General features: G+C 38.8%; 1 protein-coding gene across 1 annotated transcript in view; it reads left to right on the top strand.

Moving 5' to 3' along the window:
- The window catches only part of si:ch211-266g18.10 (titin), a 238728-nt gene extending 219552 nt beyond the window's left edge, over positions 1-19176 (top strand). The window contains exons 84-90 of the mRNA XM_045688945.1: positions 222-263; positions 1855-1899; positions 10066-10107; positions 10615-10659; positions 13689-13733; positions 14440-14475; positions 14694-19176. Coding sequence (XP_045544901.1) covers positions 222-263; positions 1855-1899; positions 10066-10107; positions 10615-10659; positions 13689-13733; positions 14440-14475; positions 14694-14779 — 341 coding nt within the window. The 3' untranslated portion in view covers positions 14780-19176. The remainder of the gene's footprint in view (positions 1-221; positions 264-1854; positions 1900-10065; positions 10108-10614; positions 10660-13688; positions 13734-14439; positions 14476-14693) is intronic.
- Positions 19177-19612: the final 436 nt, after the last annotated feature.

Here is a 19612-nt window from a genome sequence, read left to right on the forward strand (position 1 = left end):
GACAAACATTGAAATCAGTGGAGGCTGCTGAGCGGAGGACAGCTCACAATAATGGCTGTAATGGGAATCAATGGAATGGTATCAACCACATGGAAACCATGTGTTTGAAGTGTTTGATGTCATTCCATTGACTCTATTCCAGACATTATTATGAGCCGTCCACCCCTCAGCAGCCTCCACTGACTGAAATGTATGCTAACACTTATTTCCTATACTACCAGTGGTCTCCAAAGAGACGGCCAAACATGTCCCTGTAAAGACAGGTATTTACGTAGTGTTCAACTGCTGACGTTAAGCTGCATTTAAGCTTTTTCATGTAACAAAGCATTTTTTCTGAGGGGCTGCCAAAATTTGATAATTTCTTAAAAGGCCCAGTGCAGTCAAAAATGTGATATTCCTGTTTGTGTGTGTGTATATATACAGTGCATTTGGAAAGTATTCAGACCCCTTTACATTTTCCACATTTTGTTACATTACAGCCTTATTCTGAAATGGATTAAATAAAGACATTTCCTCAGCAATCTACTCACAAAACCCCATAGTGACAAAGTGAAAACAGGTTTTTAGACATTTTTGCAAAAAATAAATACCTTATTTAGACCCTTTGCTATGAGACTTGAAATTGAGCTCAGGTGCATCTTGTTTCCATTGATCATCCTTGATTGGAGTCCACCTGTGGTAAATTAAATTGATTGGACATGATTTGGAAAGGTACACACCTGTCTATATAAGGTCCCACAGTTGACAGTGCATGTCAGAGCAAAAACCAAGCCAAGAGGTCGAAGTAATGATCTGTAGAGCTCCATGACAGGATTCTGTCGAGGCACAGATCTGGGGAAGAATACAAAAAAAATTCTGCAGCATTGAAGGTCCCCAAGAACAGTGGCCTCCATCATTCTTAAATGGAAGAAGTTTGTAACTACCAAGACTCTCGTTAGAGCTGGCTGCCCGGCCAAATTGAGCAATCGGGGAAGAAAGGCCTTGGTCAGGGAGGTGACCAAGAACCCGATGGTCACTCTGACAGAGCTCTAGAGTTCCTATGTGGAGATGGAATAAACTTCCAGAAGGACAACCATCTTTGCAGCACTAACCAATCAAGCATTTATGGTAGAGTGAAGTCTTTGGTCTCAATGCCAAGTGTCACGTCTGAAGGAAACCTGGCACCATCCCTACGGTGAAGCATGGTGGTGGCAGCATTATACTGCTGGGATGTTTTTCAGTGGCAGGGACTGGGAGACTAGTCAGGATCGAGGGAAAGATGAACAGAGCAATGTACAGAGAGATCTTTGATGAAAACCTGCTCCAGAGCGCTCAGGACTGGTGCGAAGGTTCACCTTCCAACAGGACAACGACCCTAAGCACACAGCCAAGCACACAGCCATGACAATGCAGGAGTGGCTTCGGGACAAGTTTCTGAATGTGCATGAGAGGCCCAGCCAGAGGCTGGACTTGAACCCGATCTAACATCTCTGGAGAGACCTGAAAATAGCTGTGCAGCGACGTTCCCCATCCACCCTGATAGAGCTTGTGAGGAATGGGAGAAACTCCCCAACTACAGTTTGCCAAGCTTGTAGCGTCATACCCAAGACAATTCTATGCTTTTTGCTTTGTCATTATGGGATATTGTGTGTATATTGATGAGGGGGAAAAAATGATGTAATCAATTTTAGAACAAGACTGTAAGGTAACAAAATGTGGAAAAAGTCAAGGGGTCTGAATACTTTCCGAATATACTGTACATGCTTACAGCAAGTAATGTAATACATGCACTACCACGTATGTTGATGAACAGCACATTGTTTAAATGTAAAGGAATTAGGTACATTGTTCAGATGTTATTATCTCCTGTCAAAGCAGATACTCCCAAAGAAAAGGACAAACCAGTAGCTGTTAAGAAAGGTACTGATAGTGTTTGGCCTCTTAAGAATGCTTTAGAATTTTCTAATGCTCAACTGTGCTTCCTAGGCTTCTTTAGCAGCAACACGGTAACAAGTGATCTGCTGGTTTATCCTTGTGGATTTTTTATTGCAATCAAGCTTAGTTTAGCATGCCGGTGCATGTAATCTCCTGTTAGTAGTGTTTTAAGAAATCCAGCTGTATTGCGTAGCATAGGTCTACATTCAGCCCATTGGTTGCAATTGACTCGTTGGTTTTTATGGGGTTTACTATCATATCCTACCAGCCCTCTTGTTTTAAATTTCCTTTGACCTTTACCCTTTCAGGTGGCCAAATAAGCAACTGTTTTCTTGGAATGTAGAGCCTGTGGCATGGAAAGAGGCTAAAGCTGTGCCTGAAAAGAAAGACAAATGTTATATAGTTGTTACGCCCTTTCAAAAATCACTGTAGCTAGGGCTGGGGTTAATTCCACATATTCTAATTATATTCCATCTCCCTGTAAATTCCATCAATTCATTTCAAATTCCAGGTCAGTCTTAAAGAAATAATTCAATTCCTCTTCATTACAACGTAAGGTACATTCCAAAAATGTAATTCCAAATTCAATATTATCCCAAGCAATTCCACACATTCCAATTCGGAATTCAATTCCCTCAGGCTGTCAGACTGATCATGTCACTGTTCAGGTTGTCCAGCTATACTGGACATATAGGGAAACAAGTTGAAATGATTTAAAACAAATCTTGTAGTACATTTTCTTATACTAAATGTTATTTTTCTATTAACTGGGAAATGCACAAATATTGAATCCCATTATTTTAGAATCCCAAATGAATTCCTATTCAAACAGTCGAATATCAATACAATTCCAAACCCATAACTTGAAGGTTGTTGCATTTCAAATTGAGTACAATTTAAATTCACCATTTCATGAGTGAATTCAAGTATTAGAATTGAAACGTACACTAAATAAAAATAAACTCAACATGCAACAATTTAAAAGATTTTACTGAGTTACTGTTCATGTAAGGAAATCAGTCAATTGAAATAAATTCATTAGGCCCTAATCTATGGGGTTCACATGACTGGGATATGCATCTCTTGGTCACAGATACCTTAAAAAAAAGGTAGGGCTGTGGATCATTAAACCAGTCAGTGTCTGGCGTGCCTCATGCAGTGCGACACATCTCCTTTGAATAGAGTTGATCCACAGATTGTAGCCTGTGGAATGTTGTCCCACCCCTCTTCAATGGCTGTGCGAAATTGGCGGGAACTAGAATACCCTGTTGAACACGTCGATCCAGAGCATCTCAAACATGCTCAAAGGGATTTTGGCATTTTATTCTTGCAGTGTAATTCTTATTTTTGTGCTCTAAATGTTTTGTATTTTTACGGACAACACAGAGACTGAAGCTACAAAAGACAATATCAAACCAACAGCTCTGAGGAGAGGTTGAGAAATAATTTCTCAACTGATCTGTCTGTAAATTAAACCAATCCAATTTGTGTTTCACTGGAAAATACTCAAATCTAGAGTCTGAGTAGGCCGAACCAGCACCAACAACTCCTTAGCTATGTAATATTTGTCAAAATGTGCATCACCTTGTACACAATCAAGATATCCTTGACGTCTGATAAAAATCTCTTCGTTTATTTCCAAAACAGAAACTTTTCAGGAAATGGAAACGAACACACAATTATGAAACTTCAGAAGCTTTTTTGAATACATTTTCTTGGTCCTAGAGTTATAAAATGTTCAGAGTACATTGAGGGGAGTTACTGCTTTCAATAAATGTCAAAAAAAATAAGATTTTCTCAAATTGAGTTACAAGGTTTTCATCAGATAGCGACGGTATGTTTTGTTTCATATATTTATAAATTAATTCCTTACATCATGAAGTGTTGAAATGTTTAAAACTAGTCAGCAAATGAGATTGGTTAGATGGTGCTCTCTCTTATTGAAGCAGATAATCCCAAAGGAATGGCCCAACCAGTCTCTTTAAAAATAGGTATCCATGTACAGTGGTGTTTGGACGTACATAAGATTTACTAATGCTAAATATATTTTGTGAATTATTAGCTTCCAATTAGAACAATTCAATGCATCTGAAAATTAGCAAAACGATGTGGGAGAAAGTTTTACAATGGCAATTCATTTGCATAGCGTAAGTCGGGGCCAAATTGTCTGCTTCCTTGCTTCCTTTAACTTGGTATTTTGGTATTTTATTAGGATCCCCATTAGCTGTTGCAAAAGCAGCAGCTACTCTTCCTGGGGTCCACACAAATAATGAATGTATTTTAAGCGTTACGTAGCTCCCAACACTGAATGAGTGCCTTTTCATATAAAATGAAATACAGTGCCTATAGAAAGTATTCACACCCCTTTCGTTTTCCACATTTTGTTGTGTTACAGCCTGAATTTTAAATGTATTCCATTTAGATTTTGTGTCACTGATTTGCACACAACTGCCTTAATTTTGCTGGACCCCAGGAAGAGTAGCTGCTGCCAAAGCAACAGCTAATGGGGATCCATAATAAATACAAAAAAATACAATACAATACCCCATAATGTCAAAGTGGAATTTTGTTTGTATTATTTTTTTAAAATAAATTAACAAAAATTAACCCATTTCTTATGGTACGCCTAATTAAGTTCAGGAGTAAAAATATGCTTAAAACCTGTTAGGGCTAGGGGGCAGTATTGACACGGCTGGATAAAAAACATACCCGATTTAATCTGGTTACCACTCCTACCCAGTAACGAAAATATGCATATACTTATTACATATGGATAGAAAACACCCTAAAGTTTCTAAAACTGTTTGAATGGTGTCTGTGAGTATAACAGAACTCAAATGGCAGGTCAAAACCTGAGAGATTCCTTTACAGGAAGTGGCCTGTCTGACCATTTCTTGAACTTCTTTTCCATCTCTATCTTTTACTAAGGATCTCTGCTCTAACGTGACACTTCCTACGTCGTCCATAGGCGCTCAGAGCCCGGGAAAAAACAGAATGTCGTCATCCCAGCCCCAGGCTGAAACACATTATCGCCTTTCTCAAGTGGCCGATCAAGGGACTCTGGGCTTATGCGCGTGACCCGACCTCCCCCACCTTTGGGATTTTTTCCTCTGTTTGCCGAAAAGGAGATTCCCTGTCGGAATATTATCGCTTTTCTACGAGAAAAATGGCGTAAAAATTGATTTTAAACAGCGGTTGACATGCTTCGAAGTACGGTAATGGAATATTTAGAATTTTATTGTCACGAATTGCGCCATGCGCGCGACCCTTCTTTACCATTTCGGATAGTGTCTGGAACGCACGAACAAAACGCCGCTATTCGGATATAACGATGGATTATTTTGGACCAAACCAACATTTGTTATTGAAGTAGCAGTCCTGGGAGTGCATTCTGACGAAGACAACAAAAGGTAATCAAACTTTTATAATAGTAAATATGATTATGGTGAGTGCTAAACTTGCCGGGTGTCTAAATAGCGAGCCCGTGATGCCTGGGCTATGTACTTAGAATATTGCAAAATGTGCTTTCACCAAAAAGCTATTTTAAAATCGGACATATCGAGTGCATAGAGGAGGTCTGTATCTATAATTCTTAAAATAATTGTTGTGCTTTTTGTGAACGTTTATCGTGAGTAATTTAGTTTGCGGGGGGTATGCTAGTTCTGAACGTCACATGCTAATGTAAAAAGCTGTTTTTTGACATAAATATGAACTTGATTGAACAAAACATGCATGTATTGTATAACATAATGTCCTAGGGTTGTCATCTGATGAAGATCATCAAAGGTGAGTGCTGCATTTAGCTGTCTTCTGGGTTTTGGTGACATTATATGCTGGCTTGAAAAATGGGTGTCTGATTATTTCTGGCTTGGTACTCTGCTGACATAATCTAATGTTTTGCTTTCGTTGTAAAGCCTTTTTGAAATCGGACAGTGTGGTTAGATTAACGAGAGTCTTGTCTTTAAATAGCTGTAAAATAGTCATATGTTTGAGAAATTGAATTAATAGGATTTTTAAGGTTTTGAAAATCGCGCCACAGGCTTACAGTGGCTGTTACGTAGGTGGGACGAATTCGTCCCGCCTAGCCCAGAGAGGTTTTAACAAATCACATAAGTTCCATGGACTCATTCCTCAATCAAGTAGTGAATTTCAAGCACAGATTCAACCACAAAGTCAAAAAGGTTTTTCAATGCCTTGCAAAGAAGGACGCCGATTGGTAAATATGTAAAAATAAAAAAAGCAGATGCTGAATATCCCTTTGAGCAGGTGAAGTTATTAATTACACTTTGGATGGTGTATAAATACACCCGGTCACTACAACGATATAGGCATTTTTCCTAACTCAGTTGCCAGAGAGGAAGCAAAATGCTCAGGGATTTCACCATGAGGCCAATGGTGATTTTATAGGAGTTTCATAGTTTGTATTTGTATTTATTATGCATTCCCATTAAGCTGCTCCCAAAGCAGCAGGTACTCTTCCTGGTGTCCAGCAAAATTAAGGCAGTTTATACAGTTTTAAACATTACAATACACACACTGCGTGCCCTCAGGCCCCTACTCCACCAATAACACATATCTCCAGTACTAAATCCATGTGTATGTATATAGTGTGTGTGTGTGTGTGTGTGTGTGTGTGTGTGTGTGTGTGTGTGTGTGTGTGTGTGTGTGTGTGTGTGTGTGTGTGTGTGTGTGTGTGTGCCAATGTTTGTGTTGCTTCACAGTCACCACGTTCAATAAGGTGTTTTTTTTAATCTGTTTCTTAAATCTAATTGTACATCTTGAGTCAGTTACTTGATGTGGAATAGAGTTCCATGCAGTCATGGCTCTATGTAGTACTGTGTGCCTCCCATAGTCTGTTCTGGACTTGGGGACTGTGAAGATAACTCTTGTGGCATGTCTTGTGGGGTATACATGGGTGTCCGAGCTGTGTGCCAGTAGTTTAGACAGACAACTCGGTGCATTTAACATGTCAATACCTCTCATAAATAATTGTAGTGATGAAGTCAATCTCTCCTCCACTTTCAGCCAGGAGAGATTGCCATGCATATTATTAATTTTAGCTCTCTGTGTCCATGCTGCCCTGTTCTGAGAAAATTGCAATTTTCCTGAGTCCTTTTTTGTGGCACCTGACCACACGACTGAACAGTAGTCCAGGTGTGACAAAACTACGACCTGTAGGACCTGCCTTGTTGATAGTGTTGTTAAGAAGGCAGAGCATCGATTTATTATAGACAGAGTTCTCCCCATCTTAGCTACTACTGCATCAATATGTTTTGACAATGTCAGTTTACAATCTAGTGTTACTCATCTCAACTTGCTCAATTTCCATATTCTTTATTACAAGATTTATTTGAGGTTTAGGGTTTAGTGAGTGTTTTGTTCCAAATACAATGCTTTTAGTTTTAGAAATATTTAGGGCTAACTTATTCCTTGCCACTCACTCTGAAACTAAATGCAGCTCTTTGTTGAGTGTTGCAGTCCTTACAGTCACTGTAGTAGCTGACGTGTATAGTGTTGAGTCATCCGCATACATAGAAACTCTGGCTTTACTCAGTCAGTGGCATGTTTTTAGTAAAAATTGAAAAAAGCAAGGGGTCGAAACAGCTACCCTGTGGAATTCCTGATTCAAACTGGATTATATTTATAGGCTTCCATTAAAGAACACCCTCTGTGTTCTGTTAGACTTGTAACTCTTTATCCACATTATAGCAGGGGGTGTAAAACCATAACACATACGTTTTTCCAGCAGCAGACTATGATCAATAATGTCAAAATCTGCACTGAAATCTAACAAGACAGCCACCACAATCATTTTATCATACATTTCTCTCAGCCAATCATCAGTCATTTGTGTAAGTGCTGTGCTTGTTGAGTGTCCTTCCCTTCATAAGCATGATGAAATTCTGTTGTCAATTTGTTTGCAGTAAAAGAGCATTGTATCTGTTCAAACACCATTTTTTTCAGAAGTTAACTAAGGGTTGGTAACAGGCTGATCGGTCGGCTATTTGAGCCAGTAAAGGGGGCTTTATTATTCTTGGGTAGGAATGACTTTAGCTTCCCTCCAGTGCTGAGGTCACACACTTTCTAGTAGGCTTAAATTGAATATGTGGTAAATAGGAGTGGCAATATCGTCTGCTATTATCCTCAGTAATTTTCCATCTAGATTGTCAGACCCTCGTGGCTTGTCATTGTTGATAGACAACAATAATGTTTTCACCTCTTCCACACTGACTACGGAATTCAAAAGTACAGTACTTGTCTTTCATAATTTGGTCCGATATACTTGGATGTGTAGTGTCAGCATTTGTTGCTGGCATCTCATCCCTAAGTTTGCTTATCTTGCCAATGAAAAAGTAATTAAATTAGTTTGCAATGTCAGTGGGCTTTGTTATGAATGAACCGTCTGACTCAATAAATGATGTAGAAGGGTTGGCTTTTTTCCCAAAAATGTAACTTAAGGTGCCCCAAAGCTTTTTACTATCATTCTTTGAATAATTTATCTTTGTTTCATAGTGTATTTTTTTAATATTTTTCTTTAGTTTAGTCACATGATCTCTTAATTTGTACGTTTGCCAATCAGTTGGGCTGCCAGACTTAATTGCCATATCTTTTGCCTCATCCCTCTCAACCATACAATTTTTCAATTCCTCATCAATCCAAAGTGATTTAACAGTTTTTACAGTCATTTTCTTAATGTGTTGGTGCTTATTAGTAACTGGAATAAGTAGTTTCATAAGTGTGTCAAGTGCAGCATCTGGTTGCTCCTCATTACACACCACAGACCAGCAAATGTTCTTTATATCATCAACATATCAATCACTACAAATCTTCTTGTATGACCTCTTATACACTATATTAGGACCAGCCTTTGGAACTTTGGTTTTCTGAGATATGGCTATTATATTGTGATCATTACATCCTATGGGTTTGGATACTGCTTTAAAGCAAATATCTGCGTTAGTAAAAATGTGATCAATACATGTTGATGATTTAATTCCTGTGCTTTTTGTAACTACCCTGGTAGGTTGACTGACAACCTGATCCAGGTTGCAGGCACTGGTTACAGTGTGAAGTTTTTTCCTGAGTGGGCAGCTTGATGATAGTCAGTCAATATTTAAATCACCCAGAAAATATACTTCTCTGTTGATATCACATACATTATCAAGCATTTCACACATATTATCCAAATACTGACTGTTAGCACTTGGTGGTCTATAGCAGCTTCCCACAAGAATGGGCTTTAGGTGAGGCAGAGTTTAATGGCTGCGTTAGGAGAAAAAACTGATCAAAAACTGATCAAAAACTGATCATCAACTTTGAAGATACTCCACAATACTAACCCAACTGACAGAAGTAATCCTGTACAGAATACAAATATTCCAAAACATGCATCCTGTTTGCAGCAAGGCACTTAAGTAATACTGCCAGAAATGTGGCAAATAAATGCACTTTTTTCTGAATACAAAGTGTTATGTTTGGGGCAAATCCTACATGACACATCACTGAGTATCACTCATCATATTTTCAAGCATGGTGGAGGCTGCATCATGTTATAAGTATGCTTATCATCGGCAAGGACTAAAGAGTTTTTATGATAAAAATAAAAGGAATACAGCTATAAGCACAGGCAAAATCCTAGATGAAAACCTGGTTCAGGCTGGCTGCTTACCAAGACGAAATGGAATGTTCCTGAGTGGCCTAGTTACAGTTTTTACTTAAATTGTTTTGAAAATCTATGGCAAGACTTGAAAATGGCTGTCTAGCAATGATCAACAATCAACTTGAACTTTTAAATGAATAATTGGCAAATATTGTACAATCTAGAGTGCAAAGCTCTTAGAGACATACCCAAAAAGATTCACAGCTGTAATTGTTGCCAAAACTGCTTCTTTAAAGTATTGACTCAGGGTTGTGAATACGTATGTAAATGATATACTATATTTCTGTATTACATTTTTTATAAATATGCAAAAAATTCTCAAAACATGTTTTCACTTTGTCATTATGGGGTATTATGTGTAGATGGGTGAGAAAAAAACAACATTTCATTCATTTTATATTCAGGCTGTAGCACACACAACAAAATGTGAATAAGTTAAGGGGTATGAATACTTTCTGAAGGCACTGTATGCCTCTCTTTTTTTTAATAAGAGCCTGATGCTCCAAAGGAGAAGGTCAGACCTGTGAAAAATGGTAGGTAATTCCAGTATTAACACAGCAACAATATTAATTATTATAATTATCACACATTGACAGTGTCTAAATAACATCCTTACCTTTACTGAATGCTGTTTATGAACAGTCTGAAATGTCTGAAGATCGAGGAGTAGTCCTATTTCTTTAGAGTGTGTTCTCTCCTGTCAATGCAGAGGCTTCCAAATCAGTCCCTGTAATGAAAGGTATTCATGTATTGTTTGGCAGCTGTAGAAATTCCAGAATGTCGTTGCAAAGCCAACTTGTTTGATCAATTCTAGACTGCCTTTTTGGAATACTTTCAGGGTAGTGCAATTTGAGTTGAAGTTTGTGCTTTAATACATTTTGCTCGCTATAAAGCCATGAATCACTGTTTGGTTTATTTTGCAGTTTCTGAAGTAAACCAACTCATTGTATTATGTGCTCTTTTTTAACCTCAGTTGTCTCTTTGCAATGACTGACAAACATGCTTTTGTATTGCCAATCATTTCCCTGTCTTATCTTAAGCAGAACCTGAATCTAAGGAAACTAAGGAAACCCCTGCCAGGAAAGGTATAGTAGCTACTGCATTGTCATTCACATTTCTTTCACTGTAATAAAATAATGGGTTTATAATGTAATCAATTATTGCTTTTATTAAATACATAGTAAGGTTTATTTGATCTTGTTCACATTCTCAACTAAAAGCTTAATTGCAGTATACAGACTAAAATTAAATTAAAATAAGTATATGTCTAGATTTAGGGAAATAAAAGGTGAATTGAAGGGTGCATCGTTGGTCACTGAGCGGAGAGAGCACTGCGGTAGCTGCTCGGAGAGTGTGTCAGTCAGACATGGACAAGTCGGGAGCCGCTGGACGTACTGTATATTTCACCATCTCTGACGTCCTGCCCACCTTTCCGTACAGCAAACTCCAATAACTTTGTGCAGCACCCACTTGGGTGATGCTACTGCAGCCGGCAGGCGCTGAAAGCTCACCACACTTTAGTTTAATGAGTATTTTCCACTTTTACAAGACAGCCACCTGGATTCTCAGTGCATCGCGCAGACAGGAATAAACCTCTCTCTGGGAAGAAGGGCAGGGGTGTATGTTTCATGATTAACGACTCATGGTGTAATTGTAACAACATACAGGAACTCAAGTCCTTTTGTTCACCTGACCTAGAATTCCTCACAATAAAATGCCGACCGCATTATCTTCCAAGAGAACGATCTTCGGTTATTGTCACAGCCATGTATATCCCCCCTCAAGGCGATACCACAACGGCACTCAAGGAACTTCACTGGACTTTATACAAACTGGAAACCATATATCCTGAGTCTGAATTAATTGTAGCTGGGGATTGTAACAAAGCAAATTTGAGAAAAAAGCTACCTAAATTCTATCAGCATATCGACTGTAGCACTTGCGCTGAAAAAACTCAGAACTATTGTTACTCTAACTCCTGCAATGCATACAAGGTCCTCCCCCACCCTCCTTTCGGCAAATCTGACCACGACTCCATTTTGCTCCTCCCTTCCTATAGGCAGGAACTCAAACAGGAAGTACCCGTGCTAAGGACTATTCAATGGTCTGACCAATCGGAATCCACGCTTCAAGATTGTTTTGATCACGCAGACTGGGATATGTTCCAGGTAGCCTCAGAGAATAATATTGACGTATACGCTGATACGCTGGGAGAGTTTATAAGTGTATAGGAGCTGTTGTACCCAGTGGGACTATTAAAACCTACCCTAACCAAAAACCATAGACAGATGGCAGCATTTGCGCAAAATAAAAGTGCGTACCACCGCATTTAACCATGGCAAGGCGACTGGGAATATGGCAAAATACAAACACAGTAGTCATTCCCTCCGCAAGGCAATCAAACAAGCTAAATGTCAATATAGAGACAAAGTGGAGTCACAATTAAATGGCTCAGACACAAGACGTATGTAGCAGCATCTACCTACAATCACAGACTACAAAAGGAAAACCAGCCATGCTGTGGACACCGACGTCTTGCTTCCAGACAAACTAAACACCTTCTTTGCCTGTTTCGAGGATAATACAGTGCCATTGACGCAGCCCTCTACCAAGGACTGTGGGCTCTCCTTCTTCATGGCCAACGTGAGTAAGTCATTTAAATGTGTCAACCCTCGCAGGGCTGCCGGCCCAGACGTCATCCCTAGCCTCGTCCTCAAGCTGGCTGGTGTGTTTATTCAATCTCTCCCATAGCTCAACATTCAACACTATAGTACCCACTAAGCTCATTATTAAGCTCGAGGCCCTGGGTCTCAACCCCGCCCTGTGGAATTGGGTCCTGGATTTCCTGACGGGTCACCCCCAGGTGGTGAAGGTCGGAAACAACATCTCCACTTCACTGATCCTCAACACTGGGGCCCCACAAGGGTGCGTGCTCAGCCCCCTCCTGTACTCCCTGTTCTTCCATGACTGGGTGGCCATGCACGCCTCCAACTCAATCATCAAGTTTGCTGACAACACAACAATGCTAGGCTTGATTACCAACAACGATGAGACAGCCTACAGGGAGGAGGTGAGGGCTCTTGGAGTGTGGTGTCAGGAAAATAACCTCTCACTCAATGTCAACAAAACAAAGGAGATGATCATGGACTTCAGGAAACAGCAGAGGGAGCACCCCCCTATCCACATCGACGGGACAGAATGTGGAAAGTTTTACGTTCCTCGGCGTACATATCACTGACAAACTGAAATGGTCCACCCACACAGACAGTGTGGTGAAGACAGCGCAACAGCACGTCTTCAACCTCAGGAAGCTGAAGTAATTTGGCTTGTCACCAAAAACCCTCACAAACATTTACAGATGCACAATTGAGAGCATCCTGTCGGGCTGTATCTCTGCCTGGTACGGCCACTGCACCACCCACAACCACAGGACTCCCCAGAGGGTGGTGCGGTCTGCACAACGCATCACTGGGGGCAAACTACCTGCCCTCCAGGACACCTACAGCACCCGATGTCACAGGAAGGCCAAAAAGATCATCAAGGGCAACAACCACCCGAGCCAGTGCCTGTTCACCCAGCTACCATCCACAAGGCGAGGTCAGTACAGGTGCATCAAAGCTGGGACCGATAGACTCAAGGCCATCAGACTGTTAAACAGCCATCACTAGCACAGAGAGGCTGCTGCCTACATTCAGACTTGAAATCATTGGCCACTTTAATAAATGGAACACTAGTTACTTTAATAATGCCACTTTAAAAATGTTTGTAGTTGTAGTGGTATCACAAGATATCATCACGTGACTCCAACTTTAATATGATGGTTATTATATCAATATTTGCGCATAAAGACGTTTCCACTGCTATTTCTCACATAATTCATTTTACATACTCAAAAAGATCCCACCTTGTCTAACGTATTTTGTTTTGTCGACAGTTTGCCAACCAATTTTACCAACAAATTTGCTGTTTACATCAGCTCTGTCGTGACATTTTGTACTTTGTACTTTACTAACATAAAAAGGTTGGATGGAAACCTGGTTAATGGCACAAAAATGTTTAGAAGATTTTCAGAAACACATAACAATTGTTTTATTGGTATCCCTTTCTAATATAGAAAAATCTGTTGAGAAGAAGCCTGCCAAAGAAGAGAAAGCAAAGGGTAATACCCCTATTCTTTTATATTCCATTCCATTCTAGTCTTCTCGATTTTATTCTATTTCTATTCTATCCTATTCAGCAACTGAAATCTAAAGGCACTCCGTGATTCTGAAGCAATTTCATCTCACAAGAAACTTAAACATTGTGTGATTCGTAATTTACATGCATGCACGAGAGGTTAAGTTGAGTATGCTAGCGAGTGGTTATGGGTTGGGGTAGCCTCTGACACCCATTTGTTGGCAGAAAGATAGTCAAAAGGGTTAGTGACCCGTTGCCACCTATCAAACCAATCAGATATGTATCATGGGTGGAGGTGCAAACAGAAGCGGTGTTTCTGAAAACAATTCTGACTTGCAACAATCTAGCTCGCAATCAAACGCAAGGGTTGTCCCGAGATTTGTAAAAGATAGCCACGTGAGACTAGGGTTTGGTGTAAGCATGCTAGCGGGTGGTTAAGGTTAGGGTTAGGGCAAAGTTAGAGAAAATAAACATGCCAAAACAAAGACACTTGCAGCATACCAGTCCTGCAAGTTATGCCACCCCTGACTACATTTTCATTCTTTCCACACCTCTTCTTTCCAAAACGTAACTTACAGAAGTTTCCATCCTCAAAACAATTAGCTCAAGTCTGTGTTACTCATGAACGTCTAGACTCATTGAAACATTGATCATCGTGACATTAAAATCATGACCTCTTTCTTCAACAGCAGAGCCTGTTATAACAGACCCCTTCGCCACAGAAGGTAAATATAATTTTCACACAGTAGCACTCCAAATATTATATTTTAAGAGCAGTCCATCTATGGATCGCATACCAGTTACACTTTTAACCAAGTATAACTTATAAGGCATTCATAAGCCCTGTGCAGTATACGGCCAACATAAATGCTTCACACATGATTTATAAGTTAATGATGGGAACTGACTGTCTTTTTTTTATTATACTCTGGATACTTTTCAGATGAGATGCCCTACTTCCAGTGCTTTTTTGTGGATGAAGATGAGGCCCAGTATCCCTTCTACCCTTTCTCACCTCTCCAGATGTGAGAGCCCTGCCCAGTGAAGAGCACAGAGTCTAGAAAGAAATGGGATGAGATGGGCGACACCTTTAGTGTGGAGTTAATAATAAAACATTAATAAAACCAAGCCATGGAATCCACTACTGCCATGTTGCAGCCTAGCGTCCCGAGCTGGTCTTCAACAGAAACCTAGGACAGCAAAGCACTTTGAGTGAATTCATTGAGCTCTCATGGATAGCCAACATCATTCCTTTCCAAATGTGTTCGTGTTATATTTTGTTTTTGATAGCTGATATGGCATGAGTTGATCTATATCAGGATATCAGTATTTTGAATGAATCAATGCATACTGTGTTTACATCAGTTGCTGCAGGTGAGCCTTTTTTAGGGCCATGTTAATTTGCTTGATTCAATTCCCGCTTTGATAGTTGTCAGTTTTCTCAATTGAATGGCACATTTAAACAAACTGCAACACAGATTGTACCGTTGGCTTTCATACTTTTCAAATTCTCAGCGCAGCTCAAGCAATTAATCTGTCTGTCGTCACAGTCAGTTGAATGGGAGCTGCATATGGGAGCTGAGCAGTGTTGGTCTAGAATTTGAGGGAAGAGCTCGGTTGGGCTGGACTACAAACTGCTGCTCTGTTGCTGTGGACTCTGAATTACGCTTTATTTACATGAACATGGGCTCTATATCATTGCTAAGACATCAGTGAGTCGTTCCATCTCAAGAAGCACAAGAAAGAGGATTTCGACACCCACCATCTCAGATTGTACTGAAATTGTTTCTGTTAGGGAACAGATAAGATTAGCGTTCCTGCAACAATATTTTGCTGAAATATAATTTGATCTCTGGGAAATTAAGCTAATTGATTCCACCCAAATTGGCCATTTTATTCAATTAATATAGACCCTAACCTCCAGGTTTGATTTTTTTTAAAGAATTCCTCCACCACTTCATGTTAAAGGGACAGTTCACCTAAATTATGAAATTACTTTTGCTTTCCTTACCTGTAAGCAGTCTTTGAAAAAATTTATTCAACAGTCCATGAGTTGGTTTTGTTGTCCACTGATTCAAATGCAAACTTTTTAGCATTTGTGACACAACTCCGATGCAAGTCAATGGTACCTGTATTAGCATTTTCATGCTTCATGTCCAAATCATTCTGAAGTATCTAAAGCTGTAATGTTACTAACAGATGATTTAGATATGAAGCTTGGAAATGCTAATATAGGTACCATTGACTTGCGTTGGATTTGTGCCACAAATGCTAAAAAGTTAGAATTTCAAACACCGGCCAGATAAACAAAACCGAAACATGGGTTGCTGTCATACCTTGTCCCTAAACTCTTTACAGGGTAAGGAAACCAATATGTAATTTGGGTGAACAATCCCTTTAACAATGAGGGGGGATTCTGAAAAAAATAACTACAAGTAGGAACAGCACCATCTAGTGGTCAGAACATTGTAATATGAAGATGTAGGATGGGACATTAACTAACTTAAATTATTAATTTCTCTGAACAGGAAGAAAAAAACCACCAAATTCACTGAGAATACATTACATAGGATGAAGAAACAATACTCTGAGTCACAGCTCCATACTATTCGTCAGACATAGAGAACTAATACTGTATACTCTTTATTAGTGTGTGTGTGGTGTCTGTGGGTGGCTTTTGATTCTTTCGATTCCTCATGTCTTACTCGTTGATAGAAAAAAGTTTGGTCCAAATCGGATCTTAGGTAGTATAATTATTGAATATTATATGAATCATATAATTTTCTTCTATTCTTCTTCATCAGTCTGCGTTTGTTAACTTTGAGGAAGCATAAAGCTTTTCATCAAATTTGTAGGGACATACTCACATTAAAAGAAATTCTGCTGGTGCCTCGAAGTCTGTGAAGTTGTTTCTGTATTGTATGTACTATATGTCTGGAAAGGAATAACCATATCCTATATGTCCATGAGAGCTCCCAGGTCCCAGATTCTGATCAACTAGATAAAACACCCTCTGGCTGCACCACAGGTGACAAGTGGCAGATTCAGTCATGGTGTTCTGAAGTCTTATCAACCATCTATACTTCTACAAAATGCTCCTCGTTTTGATAAGGGTGCTGATTCTAAGCATTCCATTGTCTGATCTTTCAGAATGAGGTTGAAGAATAATTTTTAATGGGTAACACGTCAGTTGGAATGCACTTGTTGCAATCAGGTGTCTTTGAAATATTTCATTTTGTGTGATAATCCATTTTGAACTCATTTAAAGTTGGTGTTGTCCATTTGTATCAACATAAGTTAGACATAATTTCTTGCACTGGATTACACCATCAAGGACCTTAAACTAACTGGAACATGAGAGGAGAATACATATATTAATGATCAAAATCAATGTTTGTATCTCGTATCTATTTATTGATAGACCAAAAGGAACAGCTGCATAGCTCATGAGTGTCACAGAGTAGTGTCCTTTTGGTAGGGTTTACACAACTGGCAAACTGGTTGAAATAAGGTGTGGGAAAAATAAACAAGTCCAGTTTACCATTATGTTATGCGTATAGTGACTTATGAATCACATATAATCAAGTAATATAGTAATATAAACAATATATTATGATATTTATATAATTATAATATTATCAACAATAGTGGTAATAATAATGCATGTATGACACTTGTATTTATTTTTGTGCTATGTTATGAACAGATGTATAACATTTCAGATTGATTACTTTATCATCTCTGAAAGACAAGTTGGGATAGCAGTCAACACATAAACCTACTTCTACTTAAGTTAAATTGCGTCTTGGCTAATTTTATGTTTTTAATTAAAGTGACAACTTGAATTTTGACAGTGAAGTACATGTGTAGCCAAATATTGATACTGTTCCATCTTTTAGTTTTGGTACCTCTGCACAAAACATGTATTTGTTGCAGAAGAATGTGATACTTTGCTACATGAAATGCCTTTAAATTCTCATTTAGCCTGTACAAAATGTTGATAACACGTATATTTTTGTGGAGAGCAAAAGATAAGACTGATTGTGAAATAGTGCATTTATGCTGATTCCACTAAACATGTTAATGCTCCTAATCTTTGTGTTAAATGTTTTGACTGAACAGACTCCCAAATGTAATTTTTACTAGCAAATACTACCTTATTTGCTATTCAAGGGCATATGATTTTATCTGTTCACTACCAAAGTAGTTAATTAATACAATATTTGCCACAATACATTTTGTAGCTAGCATAGACTGCAATGGTAGTGTTACTGGAGAATACAATTAGTAGAATACATAATGGTGTCATCTTGACAGTTAGGTTCTGTACTATTATTAGTAGTAACCATTGTAAGCTTATAACATGTGCGGCCATACAGAGACAGGATGGTACTCTGATGGCCCACCAACCTTTTTGAAGCATTGTGCATGAAGTATTTTAAATGTTCTCTGCTTTCAAGTGTTCATTGTCTGGTGTTTAACAACAATATATTGATCTGCTGGAGCATCAATATGACAGTGCCAGATCTATTTCAATTGGAATTATGTGTATGGCATCAATAATTCATTGTAAGTTGTATTTGAGCTGACTGGTTCAGGAATGTACATTGTGTAAGGAAATAATAAGGCCACTGATGCAAGGGATAACGGGACAGATTTGATCATATCAAATGCTGAAAATGATCTTAAACCTGAATAGTTTGACGACAGATTAACAAATGTATGTATTGTCCTATGCTTAACCTAACTAATGCAACTTGTCATACATATTGGATTAGTAAACGTAACAGTTTATGTGTGGTATTCTTTCCTTTTCACCTTGTTCCTTGTGTGTTGATGCCAGTAGTTAGCCTAGTGGTTAGAGCGTTGGGCCAGTAACCGGAAGGTCGTTCTGCCCCTGAGCAAAGGCGCCGAAGATGTGGATGTCGATTTAGGCAGCCCCTCTCTGATTCAGAGGGGTTGGGTTAAATGCGAAAGACACATTTCAGTTGAATACATTCAGTTGGACAACTGACTAGGTATCCCTCTTTCCCTTTCCAGGTAGGCTATTGAACCGTCCACAGTATTTGACTTGTAATACACACATATGATCAGATGATGGCATTATAGAGTGGTCTATTTTCTAACATTTCAAATAAACGTTTTTATACTACACATCTGTATGCCTTTAATAACAAAATGAACCCAGATCATGAACTCTGGGAAAGACAATTAGGTCATTCAATTATTGAATGTTGCTATGTTCAGGGGTCAAGTGTGGTGGAATATTGAAATGGTGTGAAAAAGAATGAGATGTTCATCACTATCAGTTATATTAATAATCTTGGATGTAATGTTGATAGCAGTTCCCATGCTTGTGAAATGCCAGTGTCTTGATTTTGTAATATGTCAGGTTTTACAACTCATAATAAATTGTGTTGATATTGCCCAAGATATCTTTTTCATTTCAATATTGGAACTGATTCTGATTTCTCTCAATGCATCCAGGACAGCCAGTATTATTCAAGTTTTGACAATCCATCTCATAGCCAACGCAATGTGTCAATAATTGTTTGCCTTTTACATTCTACATTCAATAGCCATTACACTGTACTTTAAAACCTCTTCAGCGTCTCATCCCGTTAGCGGGATCAAAATCCAGCAAAAAATCATATCGCCATTAGCATAACAAAATTTAATAATTTGAAGAAAACATTTTTTTTTCTTTTTTTTTTCGTTTTATAGATACACCTCTCCTGAATCGACCCACGTCGTCCGATTTCAAAAAGGTTTTACAGGACAAGCAAATCATTAGATTATGTTAGAGGAGTCCATCGTAAAAAGCAGCAACGTAGCCATTTTCCGACCAATCACTTGCATCAC

The sequence above is a fragment of the Salmo salar genome, chromosome ssa11, assembly GCF_905237065.1.
Source record: "Salmo salar chromosome ssa11, Ssal_v3.1, whole genome shotgun sequence".
Classification (NCBI taxonomy): Eukaryota; Metazoa; Chordata; class Actinopteri; order Salmoniformes; family Salmonidae; genus Salmo; species Salmo salar.